This window comes from Melozone crissalis, unplaced genomic scaffold (genome assembly GCF_028551555.1).
Source record: "Melozone crissalis strain CALT ecotype California unplaced genomic scaffold, PUWL_Pcris_2 ptg000004l_1, whole genome shotgun sequence".
In the NCBI taxonomy this organism is placed as follows: domain Eukaryota; kingdom Metazoa; phylum Chordata; class Aves; order Passeriformes; family Passerellidae; genus Melozone; species Melozone crissalis.
In genome coordinates, this window is record NW_026535782.1 from 38,157,735 (window position 1) to 38,182,982 (window position 25,248).

Below are 25,248 nucleotides of genomic sequence, written 5' to 3' on the forward strand. Positions count from 1 at the left end.
CAGTTAACTATGCAGAGGAATGATAAAATTAGCATAAAACTTTGTATATATTGAAGAGCCATTTGTATTTGTTATTGACAGAAAATGAATAAATCGCAATTTTTAGACCATGAAGCTTTGGCCTGTTTGGTTGATATAGAGCCAAATCAGTAGATTTAGACAAGAAGGAGTATTCCAGCACAGTGGAGCAGAAACAAAGAGGGATTATCATTAAGTAAAACAATTGGGAGTTTGTCAAGTTTTATGGAGAAAAATATGGCTTGAATTTTTAAGTTTCTGTACCTTACAGTTCATAAAATGTAACAAAGAATCACAATTAAATCACACTGGAATGCAGGTAAGAATTTAACTAAGAGACCCACACAAGTCCTGTCACTCTTACTGGTGGAACTTCTAACCAGTAACAGCTTCCTACTGCAAATGCCACCCTTCCATAAGAACACACTTTTGTTAAACTGATCACCAGCAAATTCTTCTTGCAGTTATAATGACAGGTTGGATGAGAAGAACTCTGAAAGACAACTTACATAATTGATTAGAAAAAAGTTTTTTCAAAATTTACTTAGACAATATTCACAGAAGTTCTTATATCTTTTCACCATAATGTACTATATAAACAGACAGAAAAGTAATGGAAATACTCTTGGATAAAAAATTATTGCCAATCCCAGTCCTATGGGTAAGAAAATGGTTTGAATTGTGCTGCACTATTATGTATCTTACATCATGAGGAGAATGATTTCTGAAAGAAAAAGGACATGGGGTGAACTGGAGCTGGAGCTAGACTGGAAAGAGCATTCTTACTAACAGCTGTTTTTAATGTCATCATCCAGAAGAGTTACGACCACAGTATACAGTGATATACTGCACTACAGAAAGAACACATCCTGCTCTGGAGCCACAAAATATGAAATGGTCTTTCTGAAGACTTTCTGTTTTCTGATAACCATAAAGCATCTGGGTGTGAACATATCCTTTCATATGAGTTCTTCCAAAACTGAGATATTTTAATGCAAATCAGGGGAAACAAAAAAGAGAAAAAGACTTATTTGATATTCTATTGCAGTAGCAAATTATTCTGTTATAGATACTATCAAATATATGCTGCATCTATATGTTTGTAGATTGGCAATAGAAACCTTTTCCCACTCTATTTTAATAGATAGCATAATCCTACATGACTTGCACACTTCAAGTTTTCTTTTGAGGTGGCATAAAAAGAAAATGGTATGAAAAGAACAAAAATCAAATTTCTGTAAAGTAAGAGAAGAAAACTTTTTGGCAGCAAGCTACATGTTGCTATCAGGACTAGCAAAAGAGAAAGGGAAACAGAAGCAGAGAAAATGGAAGTAAATGAGTGGGTTTTATTTAGCTTCAAATAGAATAGGAGGATTTTTTTAATGCAACACTGAATACCTTCACTAGGAATCAATGTTTTTCTATTTTTTAATAATTTATTACACTGAATAAAGCCAATAAATCTGTTAATTATGTACAAAATTGGTTTATTTCAGAAATTGCTTAATATTGTCACAAATATTTTGACTTAAACAAAATTTAGCAAGCTGTGCCAAGATTTATGCTTTCCAAACATATCAAAGTTAATAGAGAAGTTTATTAAAAATTCTTAAAACATATAATTCTCATTAGAAAGGATTCCCAGTGGAACACATTAAAACATATTCAAGTATTAAATACAATCTCTTAATTCTTTTCACAAAACTACATCATTTCAGTTGTTTTTTTACTGGAGAGGTTAAGACAGTGGAAATAGGAGTTTTTTTTTTTTAGTAATAAAATCTAGTATTTCAAATCTGATTCAGGCCAATGCTGAAATAAAATTATTAGCATGGCTATTCAGTTGATTGTATGATATAATATTCCAATTTTGACACAGTTACCAAATCAATTCTCCTAAAGATTGCCAATCAGAAGAACCAGAAAAACTTTTTTAGTTTGTTTGGTGGTGAGTAAAGGGAAGAGTTACTGTATGGGGTGTCTGGCATGGAGCTGGGATGCACACAGGATGTACCCAGCTTTGAATAGAATTTTCATGTTCTGTGATACAGATATGGTCACTCATATTATAGTCTGATGCTTAGGGTTCCCGTGATCTTCCACATCCCTGATATGGGGCATAGAAACACAAGGGATTGCCCAGGTAATTAAATCTAATAGCTAAATCAAAGGTAATCACATAACAAAAACTGTGCTACACATCTACTTGCCATCTGCAGCAAGTCACAAACCATTCCTTAATAAACTGTGTTAAACTTGCAATCTTCAATACAAAAACACCAAAAAAGCTGGAAAAACTATACAAGGAGCAGGAGAGATCAGGAGCGTTGGTAATGCTGAGAATGTCTAGAGTACCCTAAGATAAGTATATTGCAGTGTCTATTGATTAAACATTTAGAGCTGAGCAGCTCTACCATCTGAAATTAAGGGACGAAACAGCAGAGAAATTAATCTTCCACAAAAGACAGATTTCTTTGTGTGATCCAACACACCCCTCTATTGCAGTTCCAGTGTTTCTGAAAACCACTTGAGCTTTTTTTACAGTACTTGAATGGCACTGTGTTATAGACATATCTCAAGTGAAGCACTAGCTCTTGAGCACTGAATCTCTCGAACTATAGGACTCAACTTCATCTTCATGCAAAATAGCACAGTATCCTAGTCTTGAATATAAGAGGATAAAACTTATGAGCTCAAGATAACTGGTTCTTCCCAGCTTTTAAAATGGAGTAAGAGTCAAACTGAAAAGCTTTGTAGAAAATTCCGGCTAAGGTTGGCAGAAATTCACAGGTGCATCAGGAGACACGCAATATTAGCTATATACCTATTAAGATCTATGGGCAATGCTGTAACTATTTCAAGCTTATATTCCTCTAGAATGTACCAGATGCACGTAAACTGCAAACGAATTAATAGATGAAGTTTTGCTATTACTCCTAATAGTAGCAATTTGGCGAGAAGTATTTTACTTAATACTTTTTATTGATATTTTACTTAAGACTTTTACAGAAGTATTATTTCCCATTTATCTATTAAGTTACTGCAACTTAGGAAAGGCACTGTCATTTACATCTGCTCAACTATCAAACAATCCCATCAGCACTCTGAGGTGTAGTATTACTGACTAGAATGGAATATGTTCTATGTGGTCTACATATATTCCAGCCCTAACTCAAAAGTACCACAAAGAACGTCGCAACTAATAGTCATTTAACAAAGAAAAACTCAAATCCTGCTAAATAATATTTTCATGTGGGCTTTAAAATGCAAAACAGCCAAAAATAATTATGTTCCTTTGAATTATTGTTTTGATTTGAAAAAGGATTTTTGTCTGACAGCATGCGGTCAAGTGTATAATGAGATCATTCTAGACAGTAATCACACCAGGATGGATGAAACTGAGCATTGGTCAGAATGAACACACTTTGATGAGCACTCATTTGCAAAAATTGCCAAAAACTCCTGTGAGGGATGATTTTTTTCAACTGCATTTTAATGAATAATAATAAAACCCAATGAAACATCAGAAAAATTTTAACATATGCTGAGCAGAAGCCTTTTTTCTTGTGTTTGAAGAGAAAATGGAAGCTAGTCCTTTGGAAAATGAAATTACTTCAACATAAACATTTACTGGAACATAATGGATGGGCGGAGAGTGCGCGTATTTTGATAATGAACTGATCCCATGGTATCACCACCGCTATGTGTGTTAACTTCAAATATGACAGTATTTTTAAGAATAACATTTCATTCTTCAAGGTATTATCAGAGATGCTATCCAGGGGAGCAATTATCCTAATTATATACTAAAAACCTTTTAGAGGGATGATAAGGTTTTAATGGAAAGTACATTAGAGCTGCAATATGTAAGAATTGACACCTCAATTGTGCAACCTCAATTCAGTCTCCTGTGCATACGCACTCTGAAGAAGCCTTTATGATAATAATGCTGTTTCTTCACATGACTTCTGCTGCATCAAGGTCATAAAAATGTGGGGGAAATGGACAATGGAACAAACAAAATTATGGTACATCACTCTAGAAATGTGGCAGGGTCAACAATGTTATAAACTAAGAGATGAAAAATATTTTCCCTAAATATCAAACAGAAACTCGTAGGATAATATTCCAAATTAATGTTAAATGAGAGCTACTAAAGCTAGAAATTTTTAATCAATATATCCAATTTGTATCCAAGATTTCAAAAAGATCTGGCAAGAATTCATCTCAAGAAATGGTGCTGTCTCTTAATAGTACCTGGCATATTGATAAGATTTAAGACTAAAAGGAAGCTAATGGAGTAACCTTGGTCATTATAAGCTTTCAGCCTGAGATCAGGAATAATGGAATAGCTGATATGGATCACCATTAATAATAAATGGAAGGGACACAGGTCATGCAAATTAGCATTATTTCAGAAAAACTGGATCTTATTATTTAACCTTGTTTTTTAAAATAAAATGTAAAGTTTTTGGAATAGAGGTACATACTACAAGGAAATTTGGATTAATAAACTTTATTCAAGTGGTCTGTCATTGCAGTGGTGAAAATTAAAAAAATTTTATACTGAATTCTTCCAAATACATGTACATGAGAAGAGTGCACTACCCAAATGAAACAAAGGTAACAGTTTTACCATCCTTATACTGAAAATCTACAATGGGTACACGGAGTGTCAAAAAGCCTACATAGACCTCATTCCTTTCATGCTCTTTGTCAGGATTCTGAAAGCTGTCAGTTAAATGGGGAAGAGTCAGCCAAGAAAGCACTCTAGAAACAGCCATCACGGAATACTTCTGTCTGTTCCACTATCTACTTCTCAGTTTATGACAGTGAAGTTTTATTTTAGCCCTGCAGGAAAAATTCCCATTTTTTTCAAAAGTCAAGAAGTTAGGTGAAAGTAAAAGAAAAAAAAAAAAAAGAAAAAAAAATAGCTGAATTCTTTTATTCCCAACACTGCAAAGAATTCATTTTTATCCTAGTGATTTGGAGTTAGTCTGCCACACATTTGATGACAAAAGTGGATGATTTCAATTTTCTAGTTATTAATTTGAGAGTTTTATGATAACAAAGGTTTGTCCAAATACAAAATTTCCCTGTTTAAAATAGAATAACTAATGGAACAGCTGTGTTAGAGGAATCTATGGCTTTATCTCATGCTGCCCAGGACTGCCGAGAGGGGAAGCCAGAGGAAGAACTGCTACTGAAACTGTCTGTAATTGATTTTCCTTCATCTCTTAATTTGTTCTACTAATACATTTATAATTAGGGTGAAATCCTAATGAAAATGGTGCTTATTTTGCACAACAAAAGTTAATTTTTTTTCTCTCCCTTTATAACTTCTAACAAAAAAACCCCCAATTCCCACATTGTGCAGAAAACTGAAACAATAAAGCATGGATATTTTCTCCTTTAAACATTAGGGAGGGGAGATGTGCACTGTGGGTGTATCTACTGACAGCAGGCTACAGATATGCCAAGAAAGAATATGGGACAGCATCTGTCTACAAAAAGTGAATACGGATCACCTGGGCCTGTTTCTTGGCTAATACCAGGAACCTCCAAACCTGGACAACCTAGGAAAAAACATCACTGTAGAAAGGATTTTCAGGCTGTCTCACCTCCTGAGCACTACCCAAATATAGCTAGGCTGGACCACAGCTTCAATATGTTGCCACAACTGGATTTGAAGGAGGTACTTAACAGGGCAGAAATCAGAGTTACACACCTCACTGACCAGTCTACAGCCACTTCCAACTACTGCAGTGTAGCAGATAATTTGAGGCAACTTCTGATTTCAGACAAAATCAGAAGGCCAATATTCTCACAAATAGTATCTCATTCTTCATCTCATAATACAAGAGACATTTTCCCAGTGTCATATCAATACTTAATTGACTAATTCCTAATTCTAATGAAGCACCTTCTTTTGGAAGATGATGTGCACAGTAAAAATCTAACTCAACTGAAATCAGCATCAAAACATGTGCTAACACTAATGACATTAAAAATACATGTCAGCCTGAGACTCAGATCACTTGAAGACCCAGTTATTGAGACCAGCAGGTCTATAACCACTGTCAATAAAATAGTGACCAACACAAGACCATAGGTGAACTGTGCTCCTCTAGGAGATACAGTACTTAAAAAGTCAATAGAAAGCATCCTAATTAAATAATATAAGAAATACAAAAAGCAGATATGAAAATATCATTATGATGAGACAAAACTCCAAAGCTTCTCATAGTTGTACTTAAAAAAATTAAAAGGAACTATAAAATGCCAGAAGATACTTTAAAACTTAAAAGAAATTATTCAATTGTAATTTCTGTTATACAAACAGCTACAGTAGCAAATACTCCAGGCATAAGTTTCAGGAACCTTTTCTGGTTTTGAAGGATCCTTAAAAAAGAATGATGTACTGAAGAAAAAAACCCCGCAAAATGCAAGATAGAAGAGCTATTGTATATTTCACTCTTCCATCAGCATTCTCTTGATTTTCATTAAAAAGTCACATGAAATGAAAAATCTTAACCGTAAAAACACATATTAATATACTAGACAAAATCACTTCTGATAAATGTGCACTATATCCTGCACTACATCCTGTGGCGTTGGAATGAGAAATACAAAATGTGCCACCACTCAAAGTCAGGAGAAGGGTGGTTCAGTTTCTGGTACTGTGTGCTGGCAAAGATGTGTATCTTGAAATTCTGAACGTGAACCTTACAACACTGTAAATTAACCAGTTAAAACAAGTCAGTTGATACATTCTGTACAATAGCCAAATTATGTCCGTTTAGCTCAAACATGGGTTAAAGTAAGGAAAGGAATAGCAGAGAAAAACAATGTATAGGTCTTGACATTAAATTTCACTATTAATAAGTTATTGATCAAAAGTTCAGCTGAAAAATTTTGCTAATTTTCAATTTTTACTTTGAAGTAAATTTTACTAAAAAGCACATAAACAGCAAAATCAAACTATTTTCATTTGGACTAAATATAACATTTAATTGGAAAAAAAAAGTATCTGTTTTCCAGTTAAACCACTTCCACTGGTATAAATATTTAATCCAGATTTGATTTCAGAAGAGTTCCTGGAGAGCTCCAACTTCTCCAAAGAAGAATGTTAGGATATATCTGTCTTGACTGGAGTTGGCCATGAATGCACTGAAGTTGAAAATGAGAAGCTTCTTAATATCTAGCACAGAAATCAGTGATTCTAATACAGATGACTTTGAAGAACAGGCACAAAACCCAAACATTTTGAAGATCCATCTTGAAAGGAACTACATAAGGACTAGAATCTAAGTTTTCTCCCTTTAAGGGGAGTATTTTCATCGTTTCAGGGCACTGTGAGGATCTCTTGCTCATTCTTTCCATGGCCTGTGATACTCTTTCTGTGCTAGATGTAAAGGGGGATTATACCATGCAAAACATCCTGAGAACTGGGAAACTTTATTTAACAATGGGAGCATTTCTCTAAGGCAAAAAATTACTTAGAGAACAAAATGCTTGCTGCCTAAGATTTGTTCAGCTATTAGGTTGTTATGGAAACACAACCCTCTTTTGTCAGTGAATCAATTCCACCAAAAGGACGCAGGGCTCACGTTACAATACCTATGCCCTGCATTCTCTAATGAAAAGCTCTGAGTGGCTCCTCACTTCTCACTCAACACACAGACCAATTACACTCTTCGGAGATAATGTCCCCTTGAGTAACAGACAGAACAAGAAGGGACATTTGATTAGCACTCATATAGCACCACTGAATCACAGAATATTCTGATAATAATTCCTTGGAAGGGGTCAACAAGATCACCAAAGTCCAACCCATGGCCCTGCACAGAACAACCCCAAGATTCTGAAGTACTAGTAAGTTCTAATGGCCCTGATAAGCATTCTGAAGTTCTCTGTTCACATCCCTGCTGCTTAGAAAATTCAGCACTGATGGCAGGTAGCAATGATTTAGAATAAGCACCACAATATCAAAAGCCTTCATGAAACAGTCAGTCGTTTCAGAAACATTTGTGTTAAATTAGGCTAAATTTCATGGAGTATTTTCAGCTGGTTTAGACCAACTGTTACCCTGCCTCCTTTATTATGCTCTTCCACACAACTAAGATGATTTTCTCGATCATTAAATATCTTTCTTTGGAAGTATTTAATGCTGGGAGTTAGACTGTAGGTCATGTGTTTAAGTGCACTATATCTTATTATCTCTGGTTTAAAAAGCATACCGAAATGAAATACAGCTTTATTAGCAGTCCTGCTCGAAGCAATTCAAGTGTGAGTGGCTTTCAGAAAGGTTTGTGTCTGACCCTTCAGATCAGTTGGAGTTTCAAAGTGGTGAAGCATCGATGACTAAAGCTACACTCTTGAACTTCTATTCATCCAGACAATTTTTTATATCTGGCAGTGTGATGGTTCCTTCTTGTGGCCACTTTTCACTGATTTGCTTATAACTAGAAAATAACTGCACAAAACTGAAGGTATAAATTAATCAAGTTAGAAAATATGTATTTAGGATCTTAGTCTAAATCTGGAAAACTGAAGTGTGCAAATACTCAGGATTACTGAAGTCAAACAGAAACTGATGATCTGACAAATAAAACTTTATTTACCAAGTAAAGTATTTGATGATTTTGAAACTAAGTAGAGGACATATTTTAATGTTGATAAAAATGCTATCACAGCAAGGCTCTTTTTTCTATTGAGGTTTCTGGAGAAGAAACCTCCGAGATATCTGTGTGAGACAGCTGATACAGTGTTATACAGCTGAGGTGATATGACACACTGACAAGTTTTCAGGTTCATTTTCACCGTAATGACAGGAGAGGGATGCCAGGCTGAGAAAGCAAAAAAACCCCAACCCTAATAGCGCAGAGAACTGGCCAGCTTGGGGACAGTTTGGTAGATTGTATTAATTCAATGTCAACTACTTTTTATTAATTTCCCTGTTGTGATTATGAGGCTATAAGAAAAAGGTATGATTAATTACAGATTTATTAACTGCCTGGTCCTCCTGAGGAGTCATTGGCATTTAAGCACAAACCAAGCAATTTTTTCAGATAACAAAAACATCCTGACTGACAACAGCAAGATTGCTTCAAAGTACACTCATCTGGGCAAATGAGCAGAATAGCTGCTATCTCTTTCTTTATGTTTCAGCTCCTTGCCCTGTGTTTGCCCGCTATAGGCTACTGGCAACACAACACGTATCTAAGGACAATTTTTATTCCTGACAGAATCCATACCTTTGACATAACCAGGTAGAGTAGTTGTACAAGAGCTATCTTTAAAATTACTGCCTTGGGAATTGCTGACTGTGCAGTGGCTGAGAGCTCAGCACAAGTGAAGCCCCATAGTATTCACCTTATTTCTCAGCTGGATTTTGCAGCCCACAGAGTTCTGCTTTGCCACAGCTCAGCTGTTTTTAGAGTTGAAGATGGCTCACTAAGGTGTCCCGGACCTGCAGCCACAGCTAAGTAACATAACGAAACATAAAAGGTTCTTGAACTACAATTCTCTTCTCCAAAGATGATTCTCATGCAGTTGGCATAGAGAAATGTCTCTTGTCATTGAGATGCTTTATTAAAACTTTTGTTAATCTGCATAGACAGAACAAATTTCCCAAGGAAGGTGGTTGTATTTTTCTTCCACAAGTTATCTGGGACAAACAGAGTTTGAAAAGTTCTATTTCCTAATGATACTCAAGGAGATCTAAAAACAGTTTAATTATTACTGGCCATCATTCACTACTATTGAAAATTTAACATGTGAACTGTCACCTGGTGCCACTCATAGGGAGTTTCTGCAGTAGAAATGGTAAAAGCAGACTCAGAGAGATATAAATCTCCCTGCTGGGTAGGGGCATGCACTTAACTACAACTAAAAATAATTAGCGTTTATTCCATAACGTATCTCAGATTTCATTCAACAACTCTCCTAAATAAAAGGGATGACACTATGAGGTGCAAGGATGGATTGTGGTACAGAATGTCTAAGCTACTAAGGGTACAAGTCTATAAGGGTCTTTAACATCAGAGCCCCAAAGCAGCCCCAATACCTAAATCAGCATTCTGGACTCTATGTAAGTGACCAAAACCACGCTAACTTCACAAACATCTTTTTAAATTCATTTACACCTTCTCCAAGATTATTTGTTCCTATAGTTCACAAAATTTCATTACATTCCTAAAAGCAAAAGGAAAATACTAATGCATGGCTTATGAACTAATAAAATTTCATGACTATTTTTCAAGATTAAATGTGTCATGTGAACTTTTTAAACAGAAGAGCAGTGTAAAAATTAAAATGAGTAGCAGAAACACCTAGTTTAAGGAATATTGATACTGTTGGATACAGTACATATCCAACAGGACAACAGCCAACAGAAGAATCAGTCAGATTGATTAATGAATCACTATTTTATATTCATTTTTTGAGATGGATCTATGAAATTTTAACCCCAAATTTATGTTTAACTTAATGGAAAGAATGTCCTCAAAGAGCACAATATTTCAGAATATTCCTATCATGTGTTAACTACTAGTTTAAAGTTAGAAATGATGAGAAATAATTTCTGCCAAACTTGTCCTATTATTCTATCACAGAAAAAAAGAACAGCTTAACTTTGACTGAGACACACAGTCTTTCTTACTCTTAAATCTGGGTTAATTAGAAGCAATTGCTTTAACTGTGAGCATAAACCAATAAATGTAACTGTTCCTCTTCCTATATAAACCTAATTTCCTGCAAACAGACATAAAAGTCACACAAAGTAGAGTTTCAGAAGTAAAGATAACCAACTTTATGACTACTTTTATTTTCTTTCTATTCACTTTTTCTCCCTGAAAACAAAGAAGCCTTTACCATTTGTTGCATGGAGTTCTCATCCCCTGTGATTTGCTACCAGTTCAACAAGACTCAGGAGAACTACAGAGCAGTCAGTTTTTTCTCCTCAGAACCCTACATATCACATAATTCAGAAATTTGAAACAGTATTCCCAAAGTTGGCATGTCTCAGTGACACAAAAACTGAGGGAAATTCAGGAGAAAGCCATGCAGAATTAGATATTTATTTAAAATAAATTATCTATAATCATATGTAACTTATTCAAGCAATAAATCCATACAACCTAAAGTGGCAGGATGACTTCACATACAATTACACCTAGTGCTAAATACCTTATAACTGAGATTTATTATTAGATTTATTTATTATAAGATTTATTTAAATTGGTCCATTTCTAGTATAAGATAAGAGCTAACATGATTCCAGATATGGCTTGCAAGCAAGGCCAGTTAGATAGCTTCTACATTTATAGCTTAAAATAAAACTACATTTTTCTATACAGCCGAATGTTCTTCCCAATAAAATGCCAAGAGGAAAATATCATAGTGGTATATGGAAAATTAACAGAAGGAATTACAGTACATTTGCATTGTCAACTCATTGATCTGTTAGATCTTCTAAATATCATGCATGCCCTCATGAATGTCCTACAGCTTTCTTGGTTATACTCTAGGCCTCTGACACACACTACTTTAAATTTTACACAAAACATATTTACAGAATAAGACATAAAAATGTCCTTTATAGGATCTGTGTTTCATTCTGATCTTAATGGATTTACTATGCCTAAGAGAAATGCTTATGTTCAGCAGACAGCACAATGCCAAAGCTGGTATTTTAACCAGTAAAAGCTCCATCTTGTTTTAAAAAATGGGAAGACTTGTTGTTGAGCCCCATTATTAAGAAGACAGGTAATGAACTCCCCCTACCAATTTATTGGGTATGTGTATGGTAGTCTTTCCACTACAATAAATATTTTTATGGCAATTATTCAAGTAGAAGTGTGAAAAAGATAATTTGCTATTTTCTTCCTCTACTGAAAAGCAACCCACAATATTGTCCTGCACAGACTAATTTTGTTTGAGCCAAAATCATCAAAGTCAGAAACAAGTAGCAGAAGCAAGTAGTCATGGTGATGTTCAAGACAGATTCTGGTCCATTCTGTCCAACTATGCCACAAAGATGCTATCCTATTTTGTGACACCCTAGACTGCTGCTTATAATTCAGGTTCCAGCAAGTCTTTAGCCCAAATTTAAAAGAGAGGTAGGAACTACGATCCACTCCACCTTACCTTACACACTCCAAAGCTGTATCTTGCTAACTGGCCCTCATACACTATGCCTAACACAGCTCTGGCACTCCTTCAGTATTAGTACAGCTGTGAAATCAAGAAGGTGCTTCCCCTTACACAGACCAGAGCAGTAGCACAATGTTAGTCAACAATCATCTGTCATCCCCGTGCACTACCCAAATCATGATTCCTAATCAAGATCACACAGGTCAGAAAGTCAATTGCCTGTTTCAAATAGGTCTCTGCTGCTGAGAACTGTCATTTGTCACAGCAGACTCTCAGTCCAATTACTTAGAGCAAAATGACTAAATTCTGAAATTCCTGTACCAGGTGGTGACTAATGAAGAGTTTAAACAAGGGTAATGGAAGAGATCATATAATTTTGGAGAACATATACACAATTCTGACAGACAATATCATACTTACAGATAATATCTGACTTAGCATAATTCTATTAGTTTTCAACTATTTTAACTCACTGCTGTTCAAACTTTATATATAACACAAACAGCAGTCTGTCAAACTGTCATTTAATATTTAATAGTCTCTTAATTGTCATTCACTATTTAATTTTCAAAAATGGATCAGATATACTTTCATGTAACATGAAAATGCAGAGTACTTTGAATTTTGAAGTAGTTCCATAATGTTGTTGCCAAGGGGTACTTAGAAAAAAAAGAAGCAGGTTGGTTAAAGGGTTACTGCAAAATGCTTGTCTACAAGAAACCCTTTCTAATTTGGCATTTTGCAATCTTGTATTTATCTAGTAAAATACTTAAACATCTGCTTTGTTTTCACTTCTACAAATTTTGCTATTAATCTTTATTCTGATGTGAAGCTCTTATAGTAGCTAATGGAAGACTGTAATCACACTGTGATAAACAGAGAACTGCATGCTTAAAAACATAAATCTGCATATTCTATAGATTAACACTTACACCAATGACTGTGTAAATGATAATTTGGTGATTTACCTGGTCTTGAGGAAGGAACTCTTGCTATCTCTAGGGAACAAGGCTTTTTGGTCACTGCTACGTCTATGGAATCACAAAGACTGCTGTCATTTTCTGAAGGAACTGCATCCAGGGGTACAGAAGGTATTGCTTCCAGTGCATAACCTCTCTTCTTTGAATAGGATTCCTGAAATGCAAAAATTTAAGTAGGTAAGAGAGATATTTCTCAGATGAAACAGGAAAAAGACCAGGCTCAATAACTCTGGCTAGCAGGGTATAAAATTCAGCAAATTAAATACCACAGTCTACTGAAATCCAAACTGTAACAGACCAGAAGAATTACTTGCATGCTAGAAGAGAACATTTACTTCTTTAAATTTTTGTATAATACAGTTCTTTTTCAGTTTACAGAAGAACTTCATTCATCAAACTTTTTATTTAATGAAAACTGGATTACAGCTTTTGCAGTACCTGTTTTGCGAGCTTGTAATTCAGGGGATGTCTCATTTTCTTTTTTAATTGTATCTCATGAGAGCAACAATTACATTAACCACTACAATTACATTCTCTTCAGGGATGGTTTTACAAAATATTTATATTACATATAAAAAAACTTAAAATATGCCTTGTACATATGGATGGCAGACTGTGAATGAAGATGAATTACTACTCCACATTTGAGCAAAATAATGACAAAAGGTCCCATAACAGCAATGTGTACAGCAAATTCTACTGATCAGCAAATGCTGAGGGAGGAGGAAAAAAGGAATTAGAAGTTTTACTGGTACAGTAATCCAATCAAGCAGACTGTTTCTAGTTTCAACCATGAAACATCCTGTTTCAACAGAGATTTATTTTTTTAATCCCAGCAGAAAGCAATTTCATGGGCAAAGACATATTTCCACATCTTTCTTACATTCAGAGACATATGGATGTCTCTGAAAGTCAAGCATCGGACACAAATCAAATCTGATATGATAAAAGGCAAAGGGCAGGAAAGCACCCTGACAGTTAGATATTATCATAGCCCTACTAAGAAAATGATTGAAGAACATGATGTCTAAAACAAAATGTGGAGTAACAATTTCTTCACCAAGAATTTCTATTACCTAAGGTAAGCTATGGCTGCAGGTAACAGTGCCTTTTTGGATAAATGATTCATACTGTTAGCATATAATTACATGACTCTTAGTTTTTTGGGTTTTTTCCTGGCCATTGTGGTCATTTTATCTCTATGTAAGTTCATAGTTTAGCAATAATTCAAGGCCTCTTGAAGGATAGGGTTAGGATGACACCAAGAGCAGCTTCACTTCAAAATAATTGATGACTTCGGTAGAGACAGATTTAAATCTCAGGTTAAATTCACAAAGAATTTGAAAATGAACACTGGAAACAGCAATCAGGGGAAAAATAATACAAATAAAATAAATAGAATAAAGAGAATAATAATAAAAAGTAAATATAAGAAGTAAATAATAAATTGAATACTAAGATGCATTTGTAATTAAAAAAAAATTAGTATGCACCAGAAAACAATACAAAATTGGTGGTCAGCATTCAAAAAACATATCTAAATGAGGAATGAGATTGTATCTCTACCTGTTTCTACCTTTCCAGTTTCCACCTAGTCAGATTATGAGCTGTCAGTATTAGTAATCTCACATATATAGATTATTAATAACTAGTTTCAGGTAGTAGACATTATAAAGAGTACAAAATTTTGCAAGTAGGTTTCCTGCAGCTCCAAAAGTAATTTATTAACTTAAGCCACTTCATTCCTTAAATGAAGTTAATAGAAAATTACACAGAGGCATTGAAGCAGCTGAAGTGCAACTGCAGGACAAGACAAGAAATCATTCCAACCTTGAAAAAAAAGAGAATTTTTAGCCTATCCATTTAAGTCCGCTGTAAAAAGGCAGAGGCAAAAATTTATTTACCAAAGCAATGACTAAAACAGGAGACTTGAATTTAATCCTTGTACTCTTCCAGAAACATGCATTTAAGTCAGAATGCCAAAACCCTAATTATCTTAAATCTGCCTAGAGAAGCCCATGAAGAAATACTGCAGCCTTAAAACTGTCACAAAACAACAAAGGGAAATTCTGTTCAGTGCCTGAATTCAGCTGCATTAAAAAAAAATAAAATAAAAGTTGATACACCAAACATTAGAACAGACTTTGGATCATACTTTGTGTCACCCAACATTCTGTCTGTAAAGGCAGACAGCAGTGCTGACTTAGAGAACAGTGAAACCAACCTGAGATTAGGTCAAGCATGAAGTAACTGCTTCTCCTTCTGCAACACCTTGTGGGTCTAACCCTTCATAGCCAAAAAGTGCTGACTTTGTTTCACGTGTGTATCAATCCAACTTTCTCGAATTGCCTTCTCAAGTTGCTTTAGAGCACATGTCCCCTTTCATAGTTTGCGTGCCCCCATTTTGTTTTTAGCTATCTCACCAAGTTTGACATTGCTGCTTTATACTTTGGATGGCAATGAAGGGTTGTTCTTTACTTATCCTCTCCTTGTGATATCACAGACATATGCACTTGCCACGCCCTCTCCTTTAGGGAATGAGAAATACTAGCCTACTTACCCAGCTGTTCCAGGATTTTGCCCATCTCTGTCACCCTTCATCCTCTCAGTTTTCAATGATGTGACAGGGATGACATTTTCTCAGATTTCCTCATTCAAGATGAGGGCTCACCAAGCAGTCATAATGATTTTTTTTGTACTCTACTCCTTTCCTAATTGCTCTTAACATTCAGTTTGATTTTCTGAATGTTATTCAACATTCTGTAATTAACATTGCATGAATATAAATGTCAGAGAAGAATAAATAAAAATGATAGGATTACTCAGAAAATTGTCAGAATGTAAACTACCAGCAATTAAAGTCTTCCTAATTATCTCTCTAATAAATAAAATATAATAATAGTATGTCCAGCAGAAGTTAAATGAGTTAGAGCCAAAAAAGAATTGTTAATACTTTAGAAAGCCAGAAATTCTATCAACCCATTAAGTGAAGATGATAAACCTTTATTAAAAAGTGCTTATGCACCAAAAAGAAAATTTCTCATCACTGACATTGTAAAGTCTTCTAGTTGCTGCAAAATGTTTTCCATTTTGCTGGTACTGAGCATTTCTAGAAATTTCTGAGATCTGAACTAATTCACCAACTTAAATGTTAGCAGATATTTTAAGATTCTAAGTACCAGGTGCGAAGCAATGTGATTCTTGATTCTGTTCTTTTCTTAAAAGGACTCAAACAAAACCAACTGCAACAGGTAACTACAGTAATTCTACATGCCCAAGTTATTATCAACTTCATAATAAAAAATCCTACAAATACTTTTGCTTTATCTTTAGTCCTGAAATCAAAATCAGAGTCTAATTTTTGTTTTAGAAATAGAGATCATCCAATCTCAAATTTCTATTAACCACTCCAAATTGCTGAACAGGAGACATATAACTGACAACCAACATCAAGACAGAATTTATCCTTATTTGAAATTATAACTTCACAAAAATAATGTGCTGGGCTTCTAGCAAATTAAAATAAGTAGAGGTTTTTTTTTGTGGAAAGGATAAAAATACATACACAATAGAAGTAAAAAAAACCCCAACACGGAGAGTGAGTGAGTCACTCTAGTGGGAAATCACTAGAGAACAGACACCCATACTGATCCATGTAAATTAGATTTTGTGTCTTGTATAAAGAAACAGTAATGTGACACTGAAGTTGCAGAGCACATGCCAGGGACACACTGTGGCCCTTATTCATAGGCCTGCAGTCAGCTGTGCCTCCTCTGAGCATAAGTTTGAAAGTATAATACCTATGATACCCTATCTGAAACCTGCACAGGAGTAAGAGATTGTTAATCAGTGGGAATGAAATTGTTCCTAAAATATCTATTTTTGGCCATTGCAAAGGGTTATACACAATTGTGAAACAATGTGCCATAATATGACTAAATCTTCAAGAACTACATGATGTTAAGTTGGACCTTTTTTCCCACATTTTTCCAGGTGTCTAGCTTCCCTTGCTTCTTCCTTCTATATAGTCTTGCCTTTATTTTAAGAATCAAACTGAATAATGTATGACTAAGGGCTGAGGTATATGCAAGTTTGTGTTCATATGACCTATGAATAGAACGATAAAGGCTCAGGAGGCACCTAAACTGACATACAAGATAGAATTTGTACTATACAAAATTTTTTTCATTCTGTCAATAACCTTTTCTATAAAAATTAAGTCACTTGATGTTTTATTACTTCCCTGGAACATGGGACTACACACCAGGGTCACACATGACTCTTCTCTTAAAGTAGAAATAATCTGGGAAGAACAGAAAGGAAGAATGCAATGCATCTGCCACCTTTAGAAATATCTTTTTCATTTATATAAATTGTGAAGAACAGCTATTAAATTCTGACATACCCCTTGAGATCCACCAGGGTATTGTGCTGTCTCCTCTGGTTTGCTGAAGGCCAGAGGACCAGCATCTAGAATCCAGGTGGCTGTCCCTCTATCTTAGTATAATCAATTCTGCCCAGCTGCTTCTTAGACGAGTACTATGACACTTCACTGATGAAACTTTGAAGAGTTACTGATCTTATATGCTTCATCAACCCAAAGCTCCTGATTATCCTGAGAGTGAGCAATGAATACTGCATTTATCCCATGTATGTCATGTAATTATGGAATGGTTTGGGTTGGAAGGCACCTTTAAAGGTCATCTAGCCAAATCCCTTGCTATGGGGAGGGGTATCTCCCCTCCCCTAAAGTAGACCAGGCTGCTCAGAACCCCTGACCTTGAATGTTTCCAGGGATGAGCATCTATCTCCTCCCTGGGCAAACTATTCCAATGATTCACCATCCTCACTGGAAAAAATATTTTCCTTACATCTAATCTGAGTGTACTTGCAGACTTCTTGACATTTGTAAACAGATTGATATATAACCTTGTTGGATTGGGAACCTTCACACTGAAATATTAATGCTAAGTAACTGAAGGTTGCTGAGAGGAATCAAGAATTCAAGCAAGAAAGAAGTCCTGACCAGTGACTCAAGACAATTAGAACATTTTTCTGACAGGCAGCAAGGTGGAAAGGGAAATGTGGGAACCTGAATGGCATTGCACAAGTTTGCCACAATAATGTACTAAGCAAAAACAACTGAAAGTATTTCCTATGTCACAACAATCCAAAACCCAAAGTAGATGGTGAAATATTTATTTTGACTGCCTTTCCAGTCAAAGATGTCAGTAATAGTACTATAATTTATGGCTAGTAAAAACACATTTATCTATTACTAATAATTTAACCAAAGCAAGTTTCATAGTATCACACAATTAGAATAATTTTTCATGAGTCAAACTATCATAAATGTTCATTGTTATGACAGCTAGAAACACCTGAATGTGTAATTTGTCATAGAACATATAATAAGGTTCATGATATATTACAGAATCTGGAAAATCACCAATAATCTCATTTAAAGGTAATGACACCGGGGGATCTACTCTGGTCTGCACAAAGTATTTCTAGCAAGGATTTTAAAAGAGTAGGATCTTTTACTCTTTCAGCAAACATCTGAAACTGCGGGTTTGCAGTTGTAGGAATAATACATGTACAGAGTTAACTGAAATACTTAATTCCCTTCAACACCTGAAACAGCCTTTTTAAGTTTCAGAAAGACTTCCACAGACTTCCACTTTCCAAGACTTCCACTTCACAGAGCTGAGAAAAACATCAATTTTAAAAAGCGTGTTAGAGTTGTTTTCCTTTTTAGTTAGAAATGTAAATATAATGTTTAGCTTTTCAAAAACCATTCAAAATTTCGATTTGCTTTTTCAAACTTTATGTAAGAAAAACTGAGCCTTATTTATATAACACCCCAAATATAGGGGTTTTTTCCTCTTTTTCCAATGCATAATTTCAAAAATCCACTTTTCAAATTTAAAAGTTCATACAAAAGCTTTACAGACATAAATCCCTGAAAGCTAAAGGTTCCTACAATGCCTTACAACACAAAGCTCACTAATATAGCCTAAACTATAAATGTGTGAAGACATGGGTAAATTGTGAGCATAATGAATGCAGTGCTAACCTCAGCAGCAGAAACATGTCACTATATTTTATGCAGTGTTTTCATAATTCTAGCTGGCAGATATTCAGCATTTCAAATGAAGCTAGATTGTTGTAGTCATGTTACATGCTTTCCCGTGCATTCAACACTCAGGCCACGGAAAAGAGCAGATGCTTCTTCTAATAAATAACTCACTGTGACAAAGAATACGCTAAAACTGTACATAATATGCTTTATGCAAGTGTTAGTGGTTGTGTTTGGTGATGTAGTGTAATATAATATTTTTAATAAACAATTATTAGTTTAGCTGAAAAAACACAATTATAAACAAGAAAGCAATTTCCAGTTTAAATATCCTCCTTTTTTTCTATTGTTTTCATGAAACATACTTTTAAAAAATTATGTCGTATTTGAATTTGAAGCTGTGGGAAAATACCTCTTTAAAATAAAGGCTATTATATTAAAAAAAAAGATAAAATGAGCTTAAACCTAAGCTCCATGGAAACAATACTTCTCTGCAAGATGCTTATGCTCTAATGCCTAGGTTTTAAACATACACACACAGCTCCAACAGAAGCAGTAAATATGAAAATTAACTCCTTACATTATAAGTGCAGTAACCATGGAAAATGTTAGATACTGAGAAACCTTATACAAAAGTCAATATTTGACAGCAAATGCAGATAAACAATTAATGCTCTACTCTATGTTAAGCAGACTCACATTTCTCACATTTTATAGCTTCATTTCTGTCAACTACTGTGCCATTAAATGAAAAATGTATGTGTTGCTGTGAAGGGGAGAGAAGAACTGAATGCACTTAAGTAAATCCTGAAGCAAAACACAACTGCTGTGTGAATAGCAACCTTACAGCTGTAAACTGACTTGACTGGAGAGCAGATAACTTCACTAAAATTATGGGAGAAATCTTCTTTGAAAAGAGAGATTTAACACCAACATGTGTTAATCCATTATCTATTACAAATAACCCATATATTTTAAAAAATATTCTGTATCTGCCCCTACATCTTTTTCTGAAGTAAATACTCTGAAAAATTTGCAAAATAGAAACCAATTAATTGATATCACATATAATAAATTTGATAGAAGAGACAAATAAATATTCGCTACTTCAGGAAAGACAATTTTCCATGTTCAAAAGTTTTTGAGACTGAAGAAAGCAAAATTTAAGTATGTTTGGTATAAAAGTTATTACTGCAATAGCATAAAGTAAGACTGTCTTACAAGAAATTTCTCCTACACATGCTCCCACAGTAAAATAGAAAGAACAAGAAAATGTTTTGCAAAATAATAAAATTATAGAGAGTTATATCGTGAAAGCGAAAGAACTTTGTTGTGGATCATGCTTTTATTTGTTACATAACTGAAGAGAAAAGTGAAATACAAAATTAATAGAAAAAAAGTTTGAGATTGTTCTTTAAAGATCCCAGCAGCATGCAAAGTTTGTAAACATTAATACTTCCTAATTAAATAGTACCAAATAAACTTTGCAGATATTTCAGCAATGTGAAAAGTAAGCCTAACAGTAAGAGACAGTTGGAGGGAAGTAAGCTACTGTAAGCTAGAAGAGATGCTTAAAAACAGTAAAACAAGTTTTTCCATGGCAACAGGGGAAATATGCACATTAGCAGTAAACACAAGAGGATACTGCCTATATCTCCTATATTCCTAAATAACCCAGTGATTTTCTATTTCATACCATAGTTCAGAACAGCAGTTCTGAATGGGAACCTATGAACTCTGCTGTTTCCTGGCCAAAAGTGTGCCAAAGCCCACTAACACTCATAACAAGGATTTTCAGTTCTACGGATACAAAAAGGTTGCTGTTCTCTGGATACATTGCTCAGTGCTATCTCCTCATACTGCCTATATTCTTGGCAATTTTCTGAGGGCTGATGTGGCCATGTTGAATTTACACAGGTAAGATGAAAATATAAGGATAATACATGAACATAATTACTTTATTCATCACTGAAGGAAATCATTCCACTAATAAACATGCTACTTCCATATGGCTCTTTAAACAAGAAATCCCACCTTTTTATGTCAAAGCTCTATTGCTTTAATTGTTGCTATGATGATGTCTTAATTCATTGCAAATTCTCAGGCCTAGATATTGTGAAATGGAAACAGAATGTAAAGACTACATAAAATGAAATTAATAAAGATTATAAGGGAACCTAAACCACATTTTCAATAACATTTGAACTTAAAAATTTTTCCATAGTTTCACTGCAAGATTCCAGTTTGGAACAGTGACCACTCTATTTAACAAGAATTAAGGAGTCTTGCTTCAGGTTTGCTCATGAACCTTACAACAGAACATTATTGCATTCAAAAGAGATTATAAAAAAGATACACTCAGTCTGTCCACTTCACAAGTGGGTAGAAAGAACTGAAGGAAAGCCTTCTGCTTTGCCAGCTCTGTACCCTAAGTGCCCTGGTGTTTAATTTGCACATAAATTCAGCTCAAAAGCTAGGCATGTGGTCAAAAACATCCCTAAATTCATATCTCACACTGGCTGGCTCACAGTGGCTTCCTGTTCAACAGAAAAGAGCAACAAGTCAAATACCTTCAGAGATGTTGACACTTTCTTAATGATACAAGGAGTAAGAATATCCAGATGGGTTTCTGAAGGAACATTCTGCTGTCAATACTTATTTTTCACAATGCAAAACTACTCGCTCTATAAAACCAGTGTGAATAAGGGAGGATTTAATCACCTGCCTATATACAAACATATTACAACAATTCAGTAAAAAGGCTTTATGTGTATATAGAACTGCTGTCTGTATGTAGTATCTGCTAATCAGAAAAGCTAATTAGGGACAAACCTTTTGGTTTGCTAGTTAGACTGTTGGGCTAAAACACTGTCTGAGAGTTATACACCAAATTTTGCTAAATTCAAAATTAGGTAGCTATAAATAGGACTTAGCATTGCCTAAAGATTTTATTTTCTCTCTTTTTCTTCACAGTATAAAATATTGTGAAACAAAAACTAGGATGTTATAAAATTATAGCGTCTCCAAAAATAATACAGTTGGTATGATAATGTCAATTTATTAATTTACCTCAATGTCTTCACACTTAGACCTTTTATCTCAAAAAACTGCGAAATGCCTGGTGGACTGTTCGTGATATACAGAGACATATTTATAGCAAGTTTTTTTTTAAAAAAAGCTATCTCCACCTTTCACCAAGGGAACACAGCTATTCTCCATACTATCAGGAGCATTACTGTGACTTCTTTTTATTATAGTAGATTTTATGAAACAAAACTGCTTATTGCTTCTGGAAAGTGAATGGAGCATCTGCATTCTACAGCAATATATATGATGAACATCCAAGGTAAAAAAACATGAAACATGAGATTCCCATTTTCTAGGAGAATTGCCTTTTTAAATGACCTTAAAGTAAAAAGAAGTATTTTGCTATAATTGGCAGATCACATTTTCTATCCAAAGTAAATCCAAAATGCCTTTTCATGAAAACATGAGACAATGTAGTCTTATATATTTCCCTTTGATGTCTTAAATAAAGTCTCCCCCAATTCAGTTTCATTTATTTTTCATCCAGTTCATGAGTTCTTCTCAACTACAGGTTGCTAGTAATGAAAAAAATCATAACAATCAGTTTGGGATTTTACGAAACTGTAAGTCTTACACTAGTTTTGAATTTTGGTGAAAATATAAGGTACCTCTTTATAAAGTTCCATTTTTATGGAAATCCAAGTGGGGTTGAGCACATAAATGCTTATACTTAAGAAATTAATTGATTCAGGATCTATCCCATTTTTAGACTCAGTATAATAGATACCATCATTAAAGATTTTCAGTAAAATACAACCACCAGACATGATTTTAAACCCAAGCCATGCATTTCCTTTTGCACAGCAAGAGAGGATTCACAGTTAGATAGTATAAAGTTGTTCTTTTAAAAAGTCCAGCTGCCAGTCAGGTCTTCTCTTCAGAAAGAAATCAGGTCTATAAATTTTACAGACTTCTTATGGACTCACTCTACAAAGACATGATTTTCCATACTATGAAAACTGAAGGAAGACAAAATATCCCTCATGGTCCCAGTATTAGCTTAGTTCTCAGATATATTTTTAACATAATTAAAAACAAACAAAAAACCCCATAGAAAATAGGGTTTTATGCTCAAAAACAGTCCCAAAATGTCAAGTGTCTTTAAACAGCCCTTCACAGAAATACAACCTGACACAAAGCTTGACTGCATGGCTAATCAGTGTAACAAATCCATGTCACAATCACCACGTCTGGATATCTCCACTCAACTGATATCTTAACTCCAGACACCTCAACACCAACACTTTTGTGCATAAACTCTTCCTCCTGTTACTACGGTAGGAGTAACAAATACAATGTATCTATGATGGCTTTTTGCCCCCAGGAAACATTAATACTGAACAATTAGTAGCCCAATTTGGTCAGAATAACCAGGAAGATCAACATAAATTTTCAGGTTTTAATATACTGCTTTAATATTGTTGTTATGAAGCAGTTGAAGTCCAAAAATTAGATTTTAACATTAAGTTGAAATTTCATGTACAAAACTAATTGCCATGTGCTACTGCTATCTATTCACTGGGCAATTCAAACTGATTTTTTTCCATTTTCCCATAATTTGAGAAGAAGCACTGAAAGCAAAGACATTCCATGAAAGCTTGTCTTCTGGTTACCACTAAATTTTAAACCACAAAATAATAAAAGGCAATATAATTATACCATGCAAGATCTTCCCAGATTACCATTGTGACATGCTTCAGTTGGTACGTGACAGTGCTCAATTCAACAGTAATTTCTACATGAATTTGAATACGATCAATAGGAATTAAATTTAATCTTGTAAACCACTACAGTCATCAATATTTCAGATTATTTCTGACATACATCAATAGTTACAATACATTTTGACACTTCTCTCCTTTCTCTCTCATCCTGTTTAATTTTGCTGTTTCATGATCATACCAAGAGATAACACATCCCAGCAGTGACCAGATTTACACAGTGCTCGACAGGGATAGCCAAATTTTCAAAACCAGTCATTTACAAACTGCAGAGGCAATCCTAAGCTTTTAAAGAAATAAACTCATCTGAGGTCCCATAGCCTTATAGAGGATTATAGAACATAGGTGTTAGCAACAGTATGAAAGAGCTCTCTGGAAGTCATCTTATCCAAACTTGCAGTTGAAGCAGAGCTTAGGAGCTTGACCAGTCAATTCTGAAAATACCCAAGGATAAACAGACTATAACTTCTCTGGTTATACTACACACCTGTGTAGTGGGGTGTAGATTACACAACTAGCACAGTAAAAATGCATTTGCAACAAGACACTTGCAAATTTACATGGGCAACTCCAAATTTACACTGGAAATTCAGAAGCTACATATGCAATACATACCACATGCAAGAATAAAATGTTCAGCTTCATTCCTTAAAACACAATCAGAAAATGCAGCATAGCACCAAAATAAACCACAATTTTTTCAATATACTTATTTCCTATCACTGTTCAGCAGGGTATAATCATCACCTGCTGGTTCTTTCTAGGCAGCATACATATTGCACTTTTCAGTAGCTCCTTCACTGTGTGGGTGGTATGTTCCTGAAATTACTAATAAGACTTAAACTTACTGCAAAAGAGACAACACTGCAAATCAAGAGTTTGACAGAAATATTTTTATAGGTAGTAGAGCTTTCCATATTATTCCCATTTATGTAAATTTATAATCTAATCTACTAAATTAGGAAGAAAAAAATATTTTTCACTGAAGGTTAGAAACTATAGGAAAGTATTACAGATAATATAGCAATCTTACTCTGGCTATCCATACTCAGGCATATTTTAGGTCAAAGCTTTCCCTACTTTGTCTATATCATCACTAAATAAGGAGACAGGTTTCCTCCCCTGTAACACAGAAATTAGATAAAGCCACAAGACTTTCTGTTTCTAATTTTGGAGAACTTCAGCACTAAGTAAAATGAGCCAAATC

General features: G+C 34.6%; 1 protein-coding gene across 9 annotated transcripts in view; it reads right to left on the bottom strand.

Annotated features, from left to right (window-relative positions):
• ANKS1B (ankyrin repeat and sterile alpha motif domain containing 1B) overlaps nucleotides 1-25,248 on the bottom strand; it is a 406,799-nt gene that overhangs the window by 276,657 nt on the left and 104,894 nt on the right. For all 9 annotated transcript variants that reach the window (XM_054280464.1, XM_054280403.1, XM_054280419.1 and 6 more), the window contains one exon: nucleotides 13,143-13,308. In XM_054280464.1, the coding sequence (XP_054136439.1) occupies nucleotides 13,143-13,308 (166 nt within the window). The remainder of the gene's footprint in view (nucleotides 1-13,142; nucleotides 13,309-25,248) is intronic.